Source organism: Rhinichthys klamathensis, unplaced genomic scaffold, assembly GCF_029890125.1.
Source record: "Rhinichthys klamathensis goyatoka isolate OS25496 unplaced genomic scaffold, OSU_Roscu_1.1 h1tg000144l_1, whole genome shotgun sequence".
NCBI classification, from domain to species: domain Eukaryota; kingdom Metazoa; phylum Chordata; class Actinopteri; order Cypriniformes; family Leuciscidae; genus Rhinichthys; species Rhinichthys klamathensis.
The window spans coordinates 298683-318810 of record NW_026606679.1 but is presented as its reverse complement, the minus strand read 5'-3'; the positions used below and the strand labels follow the sequence as shown (position 1 = coordinate 318810).

The window sequence follows — 20128 nt, the reverse complement described above, 5'->3', positions numbered from 1 at the left end:
TTAATTTTGCTTGTTTATTTATTTACATCCCTTAGTATCCAGAACGATGCATTGCAAAGGTGGAAAAAAGGTCTTTCCTTCCTGCATCTTCTATTTTTAAATTATTATTTACATTTTCTTAGTTATTTATTTTTATTTAAAACAAAATATTTACCTTTTTTTCTTTTGATGAATTTATTTTAAATAGAAATATTTTGAAACAAATGTATTTTCTGTCACTTTTGATCAATTTAATACGTCCTTGCTGAATAAAAATATAAATTTCTTTTTTTTAAAAATTCGAACATGAACTGTTTGAACAGGCTGTTTTTGCTACTGTACTTTTAAAAAATATACATTTCGCTTTTTTAATAATGAGTAAAAAAATTTGACAGGTAATTTACACAATTTTTTGTTCCTGAAATGCATAAATGTTTCTTTTTTTCGTACGCTTGCGCTAACAGGAAGAAGAACTGCGAAAGAGCGGAGAGGCGAAGTATAATCACCTTAACGAAGATCTTCACGTGCTGATCGAGGTGTTCGCTCCCCCCGCCGAAGCGTACGCGAGAATGGGTCACGCTCTGGAGGAGATCAAAAAATTCCTAATCCCGGTACGTTTGCACACAGGTGTGAGTGCGATCTGCTGAGCAAAAGCTGAGCATCAGCATGTTTGCTGTTACCTAATTGTAGTGTTTATTACCTTGAGACCAAAAATACATATTCACTTATTTTTACCAGGTACATTTTGTCTAAGGAGGCCTGGTGTCCACAGGACCGTTTTTTTTTTGTTTGTTTGTTTTTTGCTGAAAATCCTATTTTAGTTAGAACAAATATGTACACGTGTGTGCGCAGTATTGACTTTATGTGTATAACATCCCACAGTCGCATCTGTTATGCTAATGAAAAGCTATATTAAATGCTACTATTTATATGCAGAATTCTTCCTCTTGGGGAAAAACACATGTTGGTGCATGTTTGGGGTCGCAGGGGGGCGTATATTTCCCCTTGAAAATCAAGTGGACCATTATTGCACGTTCCAGCTCATTAACTAGTGCCCATATGTGTGTGTGTGTGTTGTACAGGACTATAATGATGAGATCAGACAGGCTCAGCTACAGGAGCTGACGTATCTGAACGGCGGCTCGGAGGACGCCAAAGTCCCGGCTGCGAGAGGCAAAACCAGCACACGAGCCAGAGGAACACCAGCGCCGGGACCGCTCAGGTTTGATTGTACTTGCTGTGATCACTAGCTATGTTCCCATCCACCTATTTTTATGCACATTTTGGGTAAATGCATAAAAACACTGAATGGAATCTCCAAGATTTTGCATAATTTGCACAATTTGCATAAAAAACGAATGCGCTCAAATGAGGTGGATACGTTTATCCGATAAGAAGACATGCGCATAAACTACAATGGAAACCCATTTAAAGCAAAAAACTCACATGACTTTCCCTTAACAGAGAATGTGATTGGATAACTGAACAAACCAGTGGGCCAATTTCATCACACAGCATTTGAAATGTTTGGTCGTTCTGAAATGCCTGAGCCAAAGTTTGTCATCAGAATGACTTGGTTTAATTCCCTCCCAGAAGCATCACATGATTGCAAACACCAGGCGCCCGAACGCGGGATAACATGACAGCGTTTATTGCGTTTCGTCTGCGCAATGATCATTTATGTCACTTATGATGAAGGAAGAAAGATAATGGCAGCAACTTCCATTTTTAATACAGATATTTTGTGCCAATTTCCCATTCTGTTCTCTTAAACACATTGGATGGAAATGGTGCTTTATTTGCAAATGTTTTATGCAATATTCCAATCCTGCACATAAGTTAAATCCGCAAGTTTGGATGAAAACATAGCTACTGAGAACATTTACGCCATACACAACTGTGAAACGCCAGAAAAACGTGTAAATAAGGCAAATTAACTCCTTAATATCACCTTCTCTGTACATTCGATTTTTCTCTGCTGTTTATTGAGCAAAGAATTTTAAACTCCACTGAGAGTTTAATGCGGCATAACTGGCAGATTTATTCTCACACGGACTGACACTAATGTCATTACCTCAAATCATTCTCATTTTCATCATAGTTGGAGAGGAAAATTCAATAAAACCATTAAAGCAATCTTCCATTAGAGCAGTGGTTTCCAAACTTTTCAAACCTCCTGAGGCGTTTAACATCCTTCTGCGCACCTCCTCTTTTCCTCTTACACTGCACTCCCACCTTTTTCATTAAGGGACTATATTTGCCCCTTTAAATTGATTTTTCAGGTGCGTTTTTTAAAACTATTTCCCCTCCAGTGTATTTAAAAAAAAGTTGCCAGCTGATGCCAGCATTTTTGATCCTTTTCACAAAGGTTTCATGGCCCTCACAATATTTTGTTGCATGAATATCTGAACATGCAATACAGCAAAAGAAAGAACCGAGACACTGCTTTTAAACAAAAAACTTGTTTTATTCTAGCTTCATGCATTCTTTTTTTTATTAACACTTGAATGTGGGTAAGTTTCCGAAAAAAAAGCATCATTTTGAGCAAAACCCTGTTTTTGTCAAAGACTACATCTGGATCAGATTCAGAACGATGATCAAAACACAGATGGAGATCGAGTTCATCCACACCCCTAAAGGCCTGTTCACACCGGGACGACGTTTAACGCCTCGTGACTAAACAAAGGGCGCCAATGTGAGTGTGCACACCGACACGAAAAACGCCACGCGTAAAAGCGTCATTTTATAAAAAACGCCTCGGGTTCGTTTTTTTAGTTTGACGCGCCGCGTCAAAAACTATCGACCAATGAGATTGGCGGTTTTGCTCACGTGTCTGGAGCTTCTGAAGTTACAGTAAAACAGAACTTGGGGGCGCTCAAACACTTGCCGAGCACACATACGTAACGGCGAAGAAGATATACGGCAAGTAGCGTCTACACTGAGATAATAAGAATAAGAAATAAGACGAGGAAGATGCAAGGCAAGATGAATGTAGAGCTGCTGGTCTCGTTGGTGTCGGAACATAAAGAACTATATGACAAACGCGACAGCGACTACACAAATCTTGATAAAAGAGAACTGTGTGGAGTGGTATTGCAGAGCAAATGGGCGCCATCTAATGTCAGGGAATGAATTCGCATGTTCACTCGGCTCATCGTCAGCGAAAATCGCTTGGGTGTGAACACAAAAAACGCGTTGAAAAACGCTGGCGAATAACGCGCGCCGATATTCGTCCCGGTGTGTACGAGCCTTAAAGGAGTAGTTTACTTTTTAAAAAACTTTTGCTGATAATTTACTCACCCCCATGTCATCCAAGATGTCCATGTCTTTCTTTCTTCAGTTGAAAAGAAATTAATGTTTTTGATGAAAACATTCCAGGATTTTTCTCCATATAATGGACTTCAATTCTAGCCAAACGGTTCAAGGTCTAAATGACCGTTTCAGTGCAGCTTCAAAGGGCTTTAAACGATACCAGACGATGAATAAGGGTCTTATCTAGAGAAACGATCGGTCATTTCAAAAATAAATAAAAAAGTTAAAGTTTTATATGGTAAATGGTAAATGGACTGCATTTATATAGCGCTTTCACAGACCCAATGGCCACCAAAGCGCTTTACAATTTGCCTCACATTCACCCATTCACTCACTCATTCATACACCGACGGGCGACGGCAGCCATGCAAGGCGCCATCCAGCTCGTCGGGAGCAGCTGGGGTTAGGTGTCTTGCTCATGGACACCTCGACACTTGGTCAGGTGGAACCGAGGATTGAACCACCAACCTTCCGGTTTGTAGACAACCAACATGAACCACTGAGCCACTGTGTATAGGCACAAATGCTCGCCTTGCGAACTCTCCTGTTCGAACTCTCCTGTTCCTGTTCGAAATCTTTTTCCGAGTCATTGACTCATTCATCAAAATGAACGAATCTTTTTTCGAGTCATTGACTCGAAAAAAGATTCGTTCATTTTGATGAACGAGTTCGAACCGGAGAGTTCGCAAGGCGAGCATTTGTGCCTATAAAACTTTAACTTTTTTATTTATTTTTTAAATGACCGATCGTTTCTCTAGATAAGACCCTTATTCATCGTCTGGTATCGTTTAAAGTCCTTTGAAGCTGCACTGAAACGGTCATTTAGACCTTGAACCGTTTGGCTACTATTGAAGTCCATTATATGGAGAAAAATCCTGGAATGTTTTCATCAAAAACATTAATTTCTTTTCGACTGAAGAAAGAAAGACATGGACATCTTGGATGACATGGGGGTGAGTAAATTATCAGCAAAAGTTTTTTTTAAAGTGAACTAATCCTTTAATGCAGGGGTCTCAAACTCAACTTAACTGGGGGCCGATGGAGGTAGAGTCGGGGTCAGGCTGGGCCGCATCAAGTATTCCACAAAAAATAGTATTCAAGTATTCCAAAAAAGGAGCACAACTGATCCAATCTTCTCAATATTTATTATTAACGTTTCTTCTGAACTGTTCCTCTGAATTTGAACATTCCTTTCTGTACATGATTGGTTCTTCATGAGCTGTCCTTCTGACAGTTGAAGTTCATTTTACAAACTTTCTTAACACATATTTGTGATATTTATATTTGCTTATGTCCTTTTTATTTTCTTTATACAACACATTAATGATATTGAATGTTTTTTTTGGAAGGCACATTTCCTTTTATTATACTTAGAAAAACAATTATTGCTTTTGAAATACAAATATTTGCAGTCATGTCTGCCCGTCTTTGAATTCTTTCTACACATGTATAGTGTCTCAAATTACTGACTGCACAAATCAAAGCAAACCTTCTTATCAACCTGTTGGACACATATTACAAGCTCAAAATGATTATTCTCACATTGTTTTAGAGCAGGCCAGGGTCTCTCTCCAACACGTCGCTCGCGAGCTATCAGTAGCTCGTGGCCTGATTGGTGGTAGCTCGCCAAGGGGCCTGTTCACATATCGCGCTCACATATTTTGCGCGCTCAAGTTCGTTATTTCAAATGTAGGCGCGCGGCAAGCGCGCTCATAATTGAAGCGACGCGCACGCGCTCATTTTTTCCAGGCGCAGTGTGTTTGTACTTCGCGGTTGTCTATGACAACTATTGACAACAAACTCACCGTAAGCTGTCACGAGACTATCTATGGTAGCCCATAATAAGGGATACATTTTTTTTTTTTTTTTTTTTTTTTAACGCGGCACACGCAACGACGGGCCGCACTAACATTAAACTTTAATGTCAAGTAGGGGGCCACAAAATATCACCCCGCGGGCCGCAAATGGCCCGCGGGCCGCGAGTTTGAGCCCTCTGCTTTAATGCTTCACAGTCCTACAGCTCGTCCTGGGTCGACATTTCATTCGGTAACATTAGGCAGTTTTGATTGATATGCTGTTTAATGTTGATGTTCGCGTTATTTTACATATGCATCTGCTTACATATGCTATCACTTGTTTCTGCTTCTTCTTCGCCTGTGTTTTGATTCTGTACTCTTTCAGAAGATGCATAATAGCGCCCCCTACATTTTAACAGGGAAAACACGGAAAGCCAGAAATTTCCGTTCATGGCGGTGAAGCGTTGTCTCATAAACGAGTAAAGTGTCCGTCAGTGGCGGGGAAAGAGTTAATAACTCTTCAATGCTGCTCAGAGGTGGTGTGAATGCAATTACAATGGCATAAATAATGTTATGAGATAATGTTTTAAATAAAAAAAATGTTCAATAGAGACGTTAAGTGATGGTAAAAACGCAGTGATACTTTTAAACATTAAACTAAAACTGCAAGTAATTGGTGAAAAGTCTTAATGTCATTCATTCAGTAATGAAGCAAGTGGCTGTATTTATGAATGGATCATTGAATCATTAACTCCTGATTCGTTCAATTTTGCAGATTCATTCACTAACGAAACACCGCTATGTGTTGCTTGGAGACGCACAACAGTCAGTCAGCTGTGGCTTTCGTTGGGATTATTACTTCGTTGCAAAATAGAGCAAACAATATGATAGAAATGCCTCATTCATTCATTCAATATTGACAATACTGTGTTTAAAATGCACATCATTTAATATGACTTTTTTGCTTGTTGAACTGTTGTATTTATTTAGTGTCACATTTGCAATTGTGAGGATATTCGGGGAAAAATTGCATTCTTGCGCGTATAATATATTATCAACATTAAAAACAAAAACTCACACAGGGTATGTTTTATAGCAAAGAGAGTTTGAGTCTAAAATCGATCTCTATGCACTAAATGTGTTCTTCATGCAAGTGCTAAATCCTCACATATGTACATTGTCGAGAACTAATGTAGCAAAAAATTTTTTTTTATCATTTTATGCTCACCAAAGCTGCATTTATTTGATCAAAAATAAATATTTGATCATTAAAAACAGCAATATTGTGAAATATTAATGCCATTAAAAAAACTGCTTTCTATATAATATTTTAATATTATTTTTAAATGTAATTTATTTCCTGTGATGGCAAAGCTCCAGTCTTCAGAGTCACAGAAAGTTCAACTCAGCATTTATTTGAAATGTAATTTTATTTTGTAAAACTGCCAAAGGCTTTACTGTCATGTTTGATCAATTTAACACCTCCTTGCTGAATAAAAGTATTAATTCCTTTTTTTTAAATTCAACAAAATAAAGTCCCCAAACTATTGAACGGCAGTGTGCACAATAGACAAAAATGTAGACAGTCATCAAAAGTCATCAAAACTGTGGAATTATGGGAATTACATAGGGACAAGCAAAATGTTAAATATATACTTTAGCTTCTACTTAGTTTTGTCTATAAAACTAATTCAAACATTTAAGCACATATTGTAGTTGAAACGTCTTTTTTATTTTTTTGAAACCACCAATTCAGTCCATTTTTGTAAAAAAATGTCAAATGTATATGAATTTTTTTAGGCTTTTTTTTTTTACACTATTTTGTTCATTATTGTTCCTGTTGTAATGTTTCACACAGGCCTATGATTCTTGCAAAAAAAATTTAATTGATTGACATATGAAATTTCATTGCTGTATATTGAGCTGAGGTGTTTGTCCCGCAGGAGTAGAGGGGGGGTTCCTCCGCCTCAGGCTGCAGTTCCCCGGGGGGTGGCGCCCAGAGGAGCTCCGCCCAGCAGGGTCCCGTCCAGCAGAGGGAGGGGGGTTCCCTCACAGAGAGCACGAGGAGCTCCGCCCCCACCTGGGTACAGACCTCCTCCTCCAACCGTGCAGGATGCCTACGGTGAATACGTAAGTAACTGTAACATCCATTACTACAGTACAGACGTCACTCTCCTCAGGGACTCTGACAAAGGGTATATAGTATGCACAGTCAGAATGGTGGCCAGATGAGCTACTATTTCTGCTGGACTTTTGGAATATGCATTGATGTATGCTTTTAAAGCTACACGTTTTACCATACAATTGAATTTCTGATTTTCATTACACTGTAAAAAAAGTTGCTGCCTTAAATTCTTTAAGTCATTTCAACTTAAATTACATTAAACTGACTTAAAACAATTAGTTGAATCTTGTATAACTTATAAAAAAAGTTAAAAATTGCCTAACTTATTATGATGAGTTTTGATAAGCAATGTAAAAACATGTTGTCATAACTTATTGATCATATATTTTTTTTACAGTCTAATTCATACATAATTGTGTACTTTACCATCAACTGTGCAGATCTACGCACTTTAAGATTCTACCATAGTCTTTTGCCAGTGTTATTTTATTATCATTTTTTATAGTATTGTATTTATTAATGCTTTTGAGCATTTTCATTTCAATTGTAAGTTTTACTAATTTTGTTATGTGCCTTTGTCATATATATATATATATATATATATATATATATATATATATATATATATGTATAGGGTTTAATTTATTTTTATTTCAGTTTACTTGTTATAATTTTAGTACTTTTTATTTAACATTTTATTTAGGGTTAGTTGCCAATGTAACATTTAAAGTTTTTAATTTTTAATAAGTTTGTCATCTGATATTTATTTTTTATTTTATTTCTGATTTATTAAAATTAACAAAAGTGATTTGTAATAATTTTAGTTTTTATGAACAATAACTGCAATTAATGTAAACTTGTATATGGAATTGTTTTTGTGAAAACAAAAATTCTTACTCTATTTGTGCCATTACAGTCATTTTAGTCCTCTGTCTAGACAGAAAGTGTTATCTATATGCCTATAATAGTTTGTGTTTTATTGTTGACATTTCTCATATCGATAAATTATATCAAACAAACTCAATAGCTCGCCAAAGCTCTCACAGAAATGAATGTTTTCCGACACGGATCTAATTTGTCAGTCGTAATAGAAGAGTTCATGATGCCGCCGTCTACCGGAGACATCCTAAATCATTTCATCTGCTTGATTTACTTGTTTTTGTTTGCGATTATGTGGAAAAAATGGTCATACAGTATTTGCTCCTGACACCATTGTAGATTTCCTCTGCTTTGAGTTTTAATTTATCAGAGAGAGTTGCAAAATAACCAGTTCAAATACATTGGAGCTTTCGCCAGCCCCTCTTGATGTTGCACGACGTCTCAGAGGTCTCCTGGCTCGCGTGTGGCATATTTAACAGATGGTGGGCCCGGAGAGGTGGGTGGAGTTGGCACACCGCCCTGCAGTGCCCGTATCTAACCGCATCTGACAGGTTTATTTAGGGGGCGCCGTTCGAATGCGCTGGGGTCAGAGGAAACGACTCAGTCGCCAGCTGTTCTCTATCGTTTCGACGGCCTCGAAACACGCGTCTGTGCAGGAGCCGGAAACACTGGGAACGATTCAAACATCTGTGGGATGATAAATCTGAAGCTGTCGCTCTGAATCAGTGTTTAGATGTTCCTCGTCAGGAGCGAACTGGAAAAAAAGATCTTTTGACTGTCCTGAGAGTCATGAGAAATGAACAAGACATCTTTGTAGAGGAATAGTGATGGATAAATGAAAAGGCTGTCATTGGTCTCTCACCTTCATGCCATTCCAAACAATTATGGTCCTATTTTTTTAGTGGACTAGAAAAGGAGACATTGAAGGATTTTGGGGCAACTGTATATTTGTACAATGACAGAAATCAGATTTTACAAGAATCTGTAGTTGTATGGACTATTTTAATAGTGCGTGTTTGTCCTTTTTGTTGCTTGATAGACGTGTTTAGGGTGAAATGTCATTGTATGTAAAATAAATGCAAAATGTGTTCCATGGGAATGGGGTTTGGAACAAAATAACTATCCCTTTAAGAAGATTTCTTAATCTGTTGGTGTTGTATTGAGAAGCCTCCATGTTTTTATGTAGGCCTAAGCTTTGGCTGTGTTGATCACATTGTGCTCATGGTGTTGTCATTGGTTTTCATGTATCTATTGTGACAGCTTTAGACTCAAGAGTGTCTTTTTGCACCCATATTGTTGGAAATGACATCAGTGTTTTGGGGTTGAACAGAAGAGTGTGTCTTGAAGATTTTACAATATGATACAATTTTTGTTGGCTTTCAAAATGCCACTTTATACTATTTATTCTTCAACATTCATTCTTCATCTCTTGCATTTCCAAATGTAGGCCTATTTATGCCACTTAATAAAAATTTGAGAAGGAAATATATTAAGTTTATTCAATATATAATAAAATATACAGGCCTACACTGCCTGGCCAAAAAAGCCACTCTTTGGATTTAAATAGGCAAATGCTTAAAGGGATACTCCACTTTTTTTGGAAATAGGCTCATTTTACAACTCCCCCAGAGTTAAACTGTTGAGTTTTACCGTTTTTGAATTCATTCAGCCGATCTCCGGTTCTGGCGGTACCACTTTTAGCATAGCTTACCATACATCATTGAAGTGGACAAGACCATTAGCATTTCTAAAAAAAAAAATGACCAAAGAGTTTCGATATTTTTCCTATTTAAAACTTGACTCTTCTGTAGTTACATTGTGCACTAAGGCCGACGGAAAATGTAAAGTTGCGATTTTCTAGGCTGATATGGCTAGGAACTATACTCTCATTCCTGCGTAATAATCAAGAAACTTTACTGCCGTACCATGAGTGCAGCAGGCGTAATGATATGACGCAGCGCCTGAAAATAGGCCACCTTCCGTCAACACAACGGAACTATTTTCAGGCGCTGCGTCATATCATTACGCCTGCTGCACTCATGGAACTAACCCTTTAAAGGGATACTCCACCCAAAAATGAAAATTCTGTCATCATTTACTCACCCTCAAGTTGTTGCAAACCTGTATGAGTTTCTTTCTTCTGATGAACACAAAGGAAGATATTTTGAAGAACGATTGGAACTTTGGCACCATTGACTTCCATAGTCTTTTTTTTTTTTCTACTATGGAAGTCAATGGTGCCAAACAACTGTTTGGTTCCAATCGTTCTTCAAAATATCTTCCTTTGTGTTCAACAGAAGAAATAAACTCTGGAACAACTTGAGGGTGTAAATGATGACAGAATTTTCATTTTTTGGTGGAGTATCCCTTTAAGAGCCTATGATTGGATGATTATTGCAGGGATTATTATGTTTCTAGCATGTGATATGTTTGGCAACAGTTCTTCTAACCCTAATTGATGAAGTGTGTGGCTTTAAATTTCTTAAACAACCATTTAGGAAGACATCATGACCATATTCCAGCCTTCATCAGGCTCAAACTGTGAAAGAATGGTTGTGAAGGAGCATGAAGAATCATTTTCACACATGAATAGGCACACATGAGTCCAGACCTTCATTTGAAGTCTTTGGGATGTGCTGGAGGAGACTTTACAGAGTGCTGGACTCTTGCATTGTCAATACAAGATCTTGACCAAACATGTTTGCACATCTTGATGGATATAACATCACAACATTTATTTCAATCAAGGTGCATCAATTTTGGTCAAGATCTTGTATTGACAATGCAAAATCTCAAAAATCTTTCTAAACCCCAAACTTTTGAAAGACTGTTTCAAAACATTTTTTTTGTGATTTATTTTAATACTATAAATGGCTAAACCGAATATTTTATTTTCAGTATTTTTATGAACTACCGGTAATTTTCAAATGACTAAATTCTTAATTCTTACTAATTACTAAACTCTTAACCCTCATGTTAATGTTTATTAATTTTAAATTTCTCAACTGATTTATTTATTTCTCTATTGATTATTGAGTGACACATTTGAGTCCCCATATACTTTATCTCTTTTCTTTTCATTTTCCCCAAATTTGACTTTTTGACTTCTTACCTTGCAGTTTGTGTTTTCATCTCCACCTTATGTGGCATCCCATCAGCCAATCACATCTAATCTTACCATTCATATTTACAGGGATTACCAAGTCATATCCGCTCTCAGCATCTGGGTTTTTCACGAATCATCTAATCACATTCGCTTTCCCAAGTCTGGAAAGAAAAGATACATCACATCAAACGCCTGCATGATTAATCCATCTGACCCAAACGTGGTCACACATCTTTATCTCTATCAGGCTCTGAGAATGAACTGAGGTCAGCATGAACACGTCTCTTATGCGATTTGAAATTATTTTGATCAGGTGGATATGTGTGAGTCATTAATATGAAGTCATTTCATCGGCTGTTTGTTTCCTCTCAGGGGCCGCTCTGATACCCGAGTCACTCTCTGCGGAGGGTTGCAATAATACCATTATGGCATGTATTATCCCAGTCTGTATCTCAGAACCTCTGTTTCCACAATCAAAACCGCTTGTCACTTTGGTTTAGCCTCATAATTACTGAGCCGGTTGAGATACCATCTCTCCTTTGGTCGAGTGCTGAAATTACTTCCATTGTCACCAGTGTTGTGTTATGAATGCCTGTGTCCAGCATGATGTTTCTCGAACCAACACAAATCATGGGTTTGTTTCATAACAACATGGCGAGACATATGGGTTCGCCTCTGGGCTCCTCGGATTCCTCTGTTGAGCCGTTTCATTCTGTCCACGGCAGTTTTTGTCACGCTGTAGTACTTTAGTGACCAATGTGAGAGTTGCTATTGAGTTAGTGACGACACTTCAAAACATATTCCTGAGCCTCGGGTCTTCAGCTTTAAAAGTCTCTGTTTTTAGTAGGTGTTTGACACTTTTTGTTGAAAGTTTGGTAGTGTGAAGGGAAAGTCAAAGGAAGTCAAGATCCGATTAGGTTTTGAATCAGAGTGACAATCTGATTCTTGATGCATCTACATTTTTTAAGCTGCAGTGTAAAGACACAAATCTTCTTTGACAAGGTAATACGAGAGGAGGAGTTGGGGTTAGAATTGTTGCGTTCTTCCAAATAAATAGATTGAGATTCACAAATAAATGTTGAGATTCACCAAAAAAATTATCAAAATCACAAATGAATAGATTAAGATCCACAAATAAATGTAAAGAGTTTAAAAAAAATTTATGAAATTCCCAAATAAATACAATGAGATTTTCAAATAAAAAATATACATACAAATTTGTTTTATGTCACAAACACAACATTCATTTGTGAATCGCTGCACACATTGATGAATCTCTTCACACATTGATGAATCACTTCTTGTGCATTTGTAGATCCCCGCACACACGCATTTGTGGATTTTGAAACATTCTGAAACAGTCAAGACGTGCAGACAAATCCACAAATAAGTGGACTCCACCCACCGTTTACTCAAGCCAATCAAATAAGGGCCACATTGCTACCAATCGTAGCACGTTCTCGCTACAAGCAATCACGTTTTGCTTTACACTTGGGGTGGGAACAGATTTGCTTTGCACCCCTGAAGGAACTGTATTCTATGGGTGCTTTGTTTAACTGAGCCGAAGGGCTTTTCGTGTGATTAAAACAAGATTATTGGAGTTCTTTATATGATATTTCCATCAGAAACAGTGAATCAGGATAATTGTGAATCGCACAGGTCATTTTGTATCTTTTAATTGAGTGTGCAAATAAATTCCAAACGGTTTGCCTTGAAATGATACTATATAAATTTTAAGTGCCATGTTTTTGAGACGTGTAAATGGCTCGCATATATTTGTGCATTTGCGCCGAACTATTGTGCAGTTTGGTGTGATTGGCACTTTTGCAATACACTTTTAGAATGTTCATAGTGGGTATTATATCTAATGAGAGCAACATTTCTTATCATATAACAAGCGCGAGACAGAGCATGAAATTCCATTAAACGGATAATGTCATGCATACTTCCACCTCATAGTTTCAGTCTGACTACCCGAATACCCATAAATCAGTTCTATTTATGCAAATATGGCCAGAGCCCCATGATAGCTCGGCGTTTATGACTTCCATCCTCTCTCGGTTTGATCACCATGGCAGAAGCCTTGTGGTAATTGCAGTTGACAGTAGTGTAGTTTAGTGCTGTGTGACCAAAGCAAGTTTATTAGTCCAGCAGAGGATGTTCAAAATATGTCGACTTCATGAGCTGCTTTAAACCACCTGAATAGTTTGGGTTTTATGAATGGTTTTAAAAGTGAGACGGATAGAGTGAAAAGCTCTCATCAATCTTTGAGTTCATTAGTGCTGTTTTTGCTACAAAAAAGCCTTTTTGTTCAGTCTAAAGGATATGTTTCACCATACATATAGTGAAAGAATAAAGTTTTTGTTTGGTATTTTAGTTCCAGTGTTGGTTTGGACTAAATTGTCAGACGGGAATGTTGTTCCAGGATCAACAAAATATGTTGACCTACGAACATGTCTTACTTTCTCATGTAGGCTGTGTAAGTTCAAATTCGGCTCATGTCACTTCCCTAATCCATTCTCTTTTTTCCTCTCCAAGTGATTTACTTCTCTCTGTCAATACTATGGATAAAAATGGCAACAATGCAAAAAAAATCCCTTCATAACGTTGTTGCGCTGTAAATTGCATGCTCATATTTGTTAGGTGTTCAGTATTCCGAGAGAGTGAAGCCGCTCAGGACATCTTGGCAGACGCGAAGCTCTTTTCCTGATCTGTGAAACTATGAAATATTCCAGAAAACCCAGCGACTGTTGCAGAGATGAGCAAGTGTGATGGAGTTAGTCAGATAAGCCATGCGTGAGTGTCAGTTTGTGTGCGTTTTTAGATCTTTATCAGGTAATATGTGTTGTGGTATGTTTGTGTGTAGTACAAAAACACTCAAAGCGTTTCATTTTGTCACTTTTTTTGTTAGTTTAGCTGTATTTTAAGCAGTAAAGGTCTATAGTAGGTCCTCATGTAGTTAACTTGTTAAAGTGTGTGCTGAGGTCTTGTGTCCTCTAAGGGCAGGTCTTATCTTCTAACAACCTGTCTCTCAGCCGATTGTGTCTGTTCTACCAGAACACTCACCTAGGGAGCTGCCTGTCTCTCATTCAGGCTGTAGTGCATGTGTGTGTATTTCTTAAGCGTGTCGATGTTCTCGTTATGTCTGGTGTAACGTGTGTGTTCTCGTGACCCTCAAACACTGTTGCAAATCTCTGACGATCAAAGATCTCAGCCACAGTAGATGGTGAGTTATCACAGCAATGCCACAGAAAATGTCTATTCCAGAACAAATGGCTTTTGCCAACATGCTTCTGCCTGAAGGACTTTGTGTGATAGTGGAGGCAAGTAACGTCATGTTTTTGGTGGTTGCTAGAGTGTTCTGTGTGGTTTCTAGGTCATTACTAGGTGGTTTCTAGCTGGTCGCAGGCTGTTCTGTATGTTTGCCTACTGGACCAAGTCAAATGAGTCCATCCTGAAGTCTGTACTATATTCTGACCTTTAGATATTTATTTTGTGTATGTTTGCTCACCAGCCGCTGTGGCTAGTGGTTTTCCAAAGTTACTAGCCACTCTGAATTTTCACTGGCCACAATTTTGACATTAATACCATGGGGAAAACTGCCATATAGATATTTTTAATATTATCTCATTTGGCAGCAGATATATTAGGCTGCTGTCACTTTAAGACCTGAAGCACGGATACATTACTGTTACACATTCGTTTTCTTTCTCAACTGTTTACGTTCACCTAAAACATAACTGCTACGTTAATTCTCACTAAGACTGGCATTTTGACATTATTTTGAGTGTGTTTGACTGTTTAATCACAATAAGCAGCGAAAAAGACCTCAATTTAGTACTCAGAGGCGGCTTTATGTACGCGCACTTTGGGTGTGAGCACAAAATCTGAGGGAATAAGTAAAATTATGCGCAATACGTGCAATCCCACGCTGAAATTCAAGCCCTGTAACACCAACAATATTCATCCGGAGCAAATTAAACGAGTGAGTGAGTGAGTGGAGGCGGGTTTGTGTGTCAACTCGCTGTCGGAAAGATGAAAGAGAGAGAGAAAGCGCAGCTGGTATCAAAAATGTATTGGAAATGTATCAGATATTTTAGTATATATATGTTTCGAAACATCACTACATTGCACAGTTTATTATTTCAGATGTCTTTTAAAAAGACTACAATTGAAAAATGGGTAACACTTTAGAATACTGTATCTTACTTACTGCATAACTAATAATGAATTATTGAAGTACTAGTAGGTAATTCTTCATTAACTACTTCTTCACTACTGTTAACTACTAAGGAAGATGTGTTAACTAATCAGTATGTAATAGAATTTTATGATTGTGTTAAGTTACAGTTAGTTAATCAATAACTAATATATTCTGTCTACCTCCTGAAGAACTACCATTAATTATCTATTAATTAAGGTTCAAGAAAAATAACTAAGAAGTAACTAATGAACAGTCATACAAAACTAACCTCAGATTAGTTTTTATATTTTATATACAGTACTGTGTGTGTCTGTTTTCCTCAGCATAGAATGCCATTGAGTAAATTCATGTATTTTAGGCAACAACTGAGGGGAACTGAAAATATAGGGAACTTATTAGTAATTAATAAAGAATTATTAGATAATTCTTCAGGAATTATTTATAACCTGGAACAGTATTCTAAAGTGAAAATACAGGAAACCCATTAGTAATTAATAAATAATTATCAAATAATTATCCAGGAATTAGGGTACTTATAACCTGAAACAGTGTTCTAAAGTGAAAATATAGGGAACTTAATAGTAATTAATAAAGAATTACTAGGTAATTCTTCAGGAATTACTTAGAACCTGGAACAGTATTCAAAAGTGAAAATATAGGGAACCCATTAGTAACTAATAAATAATTATCAAATAACTATCCAGGAATTAGGCTACTTATAACCTGAAACAGTATTCTAAAGTGAAAAATTAGGGAACTTATTAGTAATTAATAAAGAATTATTAGATAATTCTTCAAGAATTACTTATAACCTGAAACAGTATTCTAAAGTGAAAATATAGGGAACCCATTAGTAACTAGTAAAGAATTACCACATACTTCTTACTCAAATAAAACTTACTGTAAAAAAAAAACACTATTAACGTTATCATCCATAACCTTTGTAAAATACATACGACTCGTTTAAGCTACATGATATCTTCCTTTATTTCAGATGATATTTTGTTTTAAAATCTATACTGCCTACATTTAAACTCGTTTAACAAACAGCTCTAAGAACATATTTTAACATCTGATGTAAATAGATTTACTATCTTTATGAATAAAATAATGTGTTTTATGCAAGGGATCATGCGTTTCCATCACGCAAAAAAGACAGACTCAGCAAGGTAGGCTAACTGACCTCGTGTCCTTGTATGTTGCCTTGCATAAAATAAAATAATTTACAGCACAGTACTGATTTAATAGATTAAATAAAACGTACACAATCCTGTATTTCGCAGAAGAAATGCACCAAATCGGCGGAGCTGAGAACTCTCCAGAAGAGGATGCAAATGCCCGCGCTCTTGCATCACCAAATCACTGTAAAATGTAGGCTACCGTGATATTGCCGGAACTTGAATGGTGCAAAATAAGTTTAAAATGTATAAGAACTAAGTATAATAATATGCTTTTTACTTTTTAAGTACTTTAAAAATTAATTACCTTTGTACTTTTACTAAGGTCATTTTGAAAATGGCCTAATTATAATTTTACTGGAGTAATATTTTATTGTGGTATATCTGTACTTTTACTCAAGCACTTGAGTTGTGTACTTCTTCCACCACTACAATGCTAAAAAAAAACTGGATTATTGACTAGGCTACTGTGTACTGTGTTCATTAGTAGTTACTTCATAGTTATTTTTCTTGAACCTTAATTAATAGATAATTAATGGTAGTTCTTCAGGAGGTATGACAGAATATATTAGTTATTGATTAACTAACTGTAACTTAACACAATCATAAAATTCTATTACATACTGATTAGTTAACACATCTTCCTTAGTAGTTAACAGTAGTGAAGAAGTAGTTAATGAAGAATTACCTATAGTTCTTCAATAATTCCTTATTAGTTATGCAGTAAGTAAGATACAGTATTCTAAAGTGTTACCGAAAAATGGATATATTATATATAAAATTCAACCCGCCAGAGTGGCTAATAGGAGTGACTGCGTTACACGCAACTACTGAAGCCCTGTGTATGTATGTATGCAAGTAAAAGTCACGCACCACTAACAATGAAAAAATATATTATTTTGGGTTAGTCTATAGTTATAATAAGTATCATTAATATCTAAAAAAATAAAATAGAAGTCTGTTACCCTCATTGAGATAAGTAAAAACATGTGTGTGTGTGCGCAAGAGAGAGGCTAAACATGATTGAGTTTGTCTGGGTCTCTCCGTGTCTCTAATGTGGCTTTACGTTTCTGGCACCGGGCTGAAGGAGGCAAATGTAATGTGATTACATGGCTTTACTCCGCTCTAATAGAGCTCTCTCCAGAACACCGCTTACCTGAGCTCCGGCCAACAGCGCTCTGATAGACTCACCACTGAGACCCCAGCTGGCAGCTTGAATAAAGATCCAAACTCTCACAGGCCACGGATCGCGGCCGCAATGTCAATCGCGTACTCAAAATTAGAGCGTGCGCAGGTGAGATTGAAAACAGGTCATCCGCTGCTGTTACAGAAACCTTTAGAACCTCTTCTGCTGATTGAACAACGGGGGAAACATATATCAAGAGCTTCACTTTGTTTAAAAAAAACTTTTCTGGGGTGGACAGATATGCCACAGAATAGCTTGTGAATGTTAACTTGAATAACGTGAATATTAATATGAAGTAATGCATTGGTAATATAGCATGTGTTGATCATTAGTCTATGTGATGTATTGACCTGGAGATCAGGTCGACAGAAGAGCATTTGTTTATTTTCAAGTCAAAAATAAAATCGAAACAATAGTATTAGATACAATTGATCAACTGTATTCTGCATTGCTTTAACTAGAAATGCTGCGCTTTGGTTTAATGCTTGTCTTCATTACAGATGTCAGTTTGTTGTTTTCCAGGGTTTTCAGTCTGATTATGTAATTGTTGATAAAGGTGTTCCTCAATGTTCTTTTTTCTATCTTTATTAATGATTTACCTCAAATATGCTTATTGTTCTGTACATCTGTATGCAGATGACACTGTTATTTTCACCACTAATTCTGATATGTTACAAATCTGATTTTAAATTTGTTCAAAAATGGTTTCATAATATGCTTAAATTGAATTTGAAGTCACTGCTATCCTTTTGATTTGATTATTATGTTTGATGATGGTTTATCTCTTGATAATGTTGATTCATTTAAATACCTTAGTCTTTGGATTGACCATGAACTTACTTTTAAGCCCCATATTGATTATATTTTTAATAGAACATGTTGTTTGGGTTTACTTTATCGCTTAATTAATTGTCTTACATTTCAAGTCATGAAAATAATTGTTTCTCAGTTAATATAGCCTCTTGTTGATTATGCCAGTATTGTTGATCAAAATACCCTTGACATTTATTTTAAGCCTCTTAATGTTGTTTATATTTATTTGTGCAGATTTGTGTCAAGGTGTCCATATCGTACTCATCATTGTCATATGTATGAATTGCTTATCTGGTTGCATCCTAAATATAGAAGACAATTTAATTAGCTTCTGTTTATTTTGATTGTCCTTTTTAGTTGAAACAGATTCCATATAGATATTTTTATTCACTTAGATATATGCAATATACTTTTTTTCATTTGTTCATTTGCTTATAATTGCTAAATAACGTTACTTAAGTCACGTTACTTACACTCTAAAAAATGTTGGGTTGTTTCAACCCAAATTTTGGGTCAAATATGGACAAACCCAAATGATGGGTTAAAAATGTAATTAAACAATTTAGAGTTGAAAGTGAAAGTTGAAGTTGGGTTCAAATTTTAAATTACATTTTTAACCCAACATTTGGGTTTGTCCATATTTGACCCAAATTTGGGTTGACACAACCCAGCATTTTTTAGAGTGGAAGTTAAAGGCATTGCAAATAGTGTTTCGGGTTGCTGTTATGCTTGTTGAATTGGTAACAAAGGATAAATCAGCCATTCTTAACTGTCAATGACATTGTAGGGAGATTTTATTTTCTAATAAACCACAAACCTGAAAGAGTCCTCGCTTCACATGCGGCGTGAGCTCGATCCATCGTGAAAGAGATGCTGTGAACGTCATCAAATGACAGCTTCATTTTTAGCGAGTTTAGCAAACAATCTGCGATCAGTCTCTCATCTCAGAGCGCTCATCGCGACTGCAACAGCAGAGATCTGCTCTCCTCTTTCATACAAAGCTGAGACATTGTAAGTACAACCAAATTTGAAAAGATTTGACATGCCGTGCGAACAGAGATTTCAGTTTCTCCCTGCTTGGCGTGTGATGTGTACATGTCTAATTTCAGCGGCTTGTGCGACGTTGACAGACTTGATCAAACGTGAGCCGATCAAAATGGCACAGGGACTGTCAGCAGCTTTCAACTTCTTTAACTTGGAAATGAGATTTTTCCGTTCTTCAAGGAAAGTCTCATTTTTCTGTCTCTCTTTCTCTCTCACACATGACCTGGTTTTGTTTTCACGTTCAACCAGACTAATTTATTTGATCAGTGCGCAAAGCCGTGCATAACTAATCTGCCAAGGTAACAGAGTTTCGCTCTCCAGAATACGAGAGTTTTTTTTTTTTTTTTTACCTTATGATATATTCATAGTGCTGCAGATAGAGATCACTGTCAGCCGAGATGGCACAATGGAAATATCTTCAGTTATAAATAGCTGAGGGAGTCTAGTCTTGTTTCACCTTGGAAGGAAGATGAGTTGCTCACCGTTGAGCGTTTTTATTTAAAGGT

At 36.7% G+C, this 20128-nt stretch overlaps 1 protein-coding gene across 3 annotated transcripts in view; it reads left to right on the top strand.

Moving 5' to 3' along the window:
- The window catches only part of khdrbs3 (KH domain containing, RNA binding, signal transduction associated 3), a 156891-nt gene that overhangs the window by 106138 nt on the left and 30625 nt on the right, over positions 1 to 20128 (top strand). For all 3 annotated transcript variants that reach the window (XR_008807700.1, XM_056257773.1, XM_056257774.1), the window contains exons 4-6: positions 444 to 590; positions 1062 to 1201; positions 7031 to 7217. Coding sequence is in view for 2 of the 3 variants with exons in the window: in XM_056257773.1 (XP_056113748.1) it covers positions 444 to 590; positions 1062 to 1201; positions 7031 to 7217 (474 nt within the window). In the remaining variant the exon portion in view is untranslated. The remainder of the gene's footprint in view (positions 1 to 443; positions 591 to 1061; positions 1202 to 7030; positions 7218 to 20128) is intronic.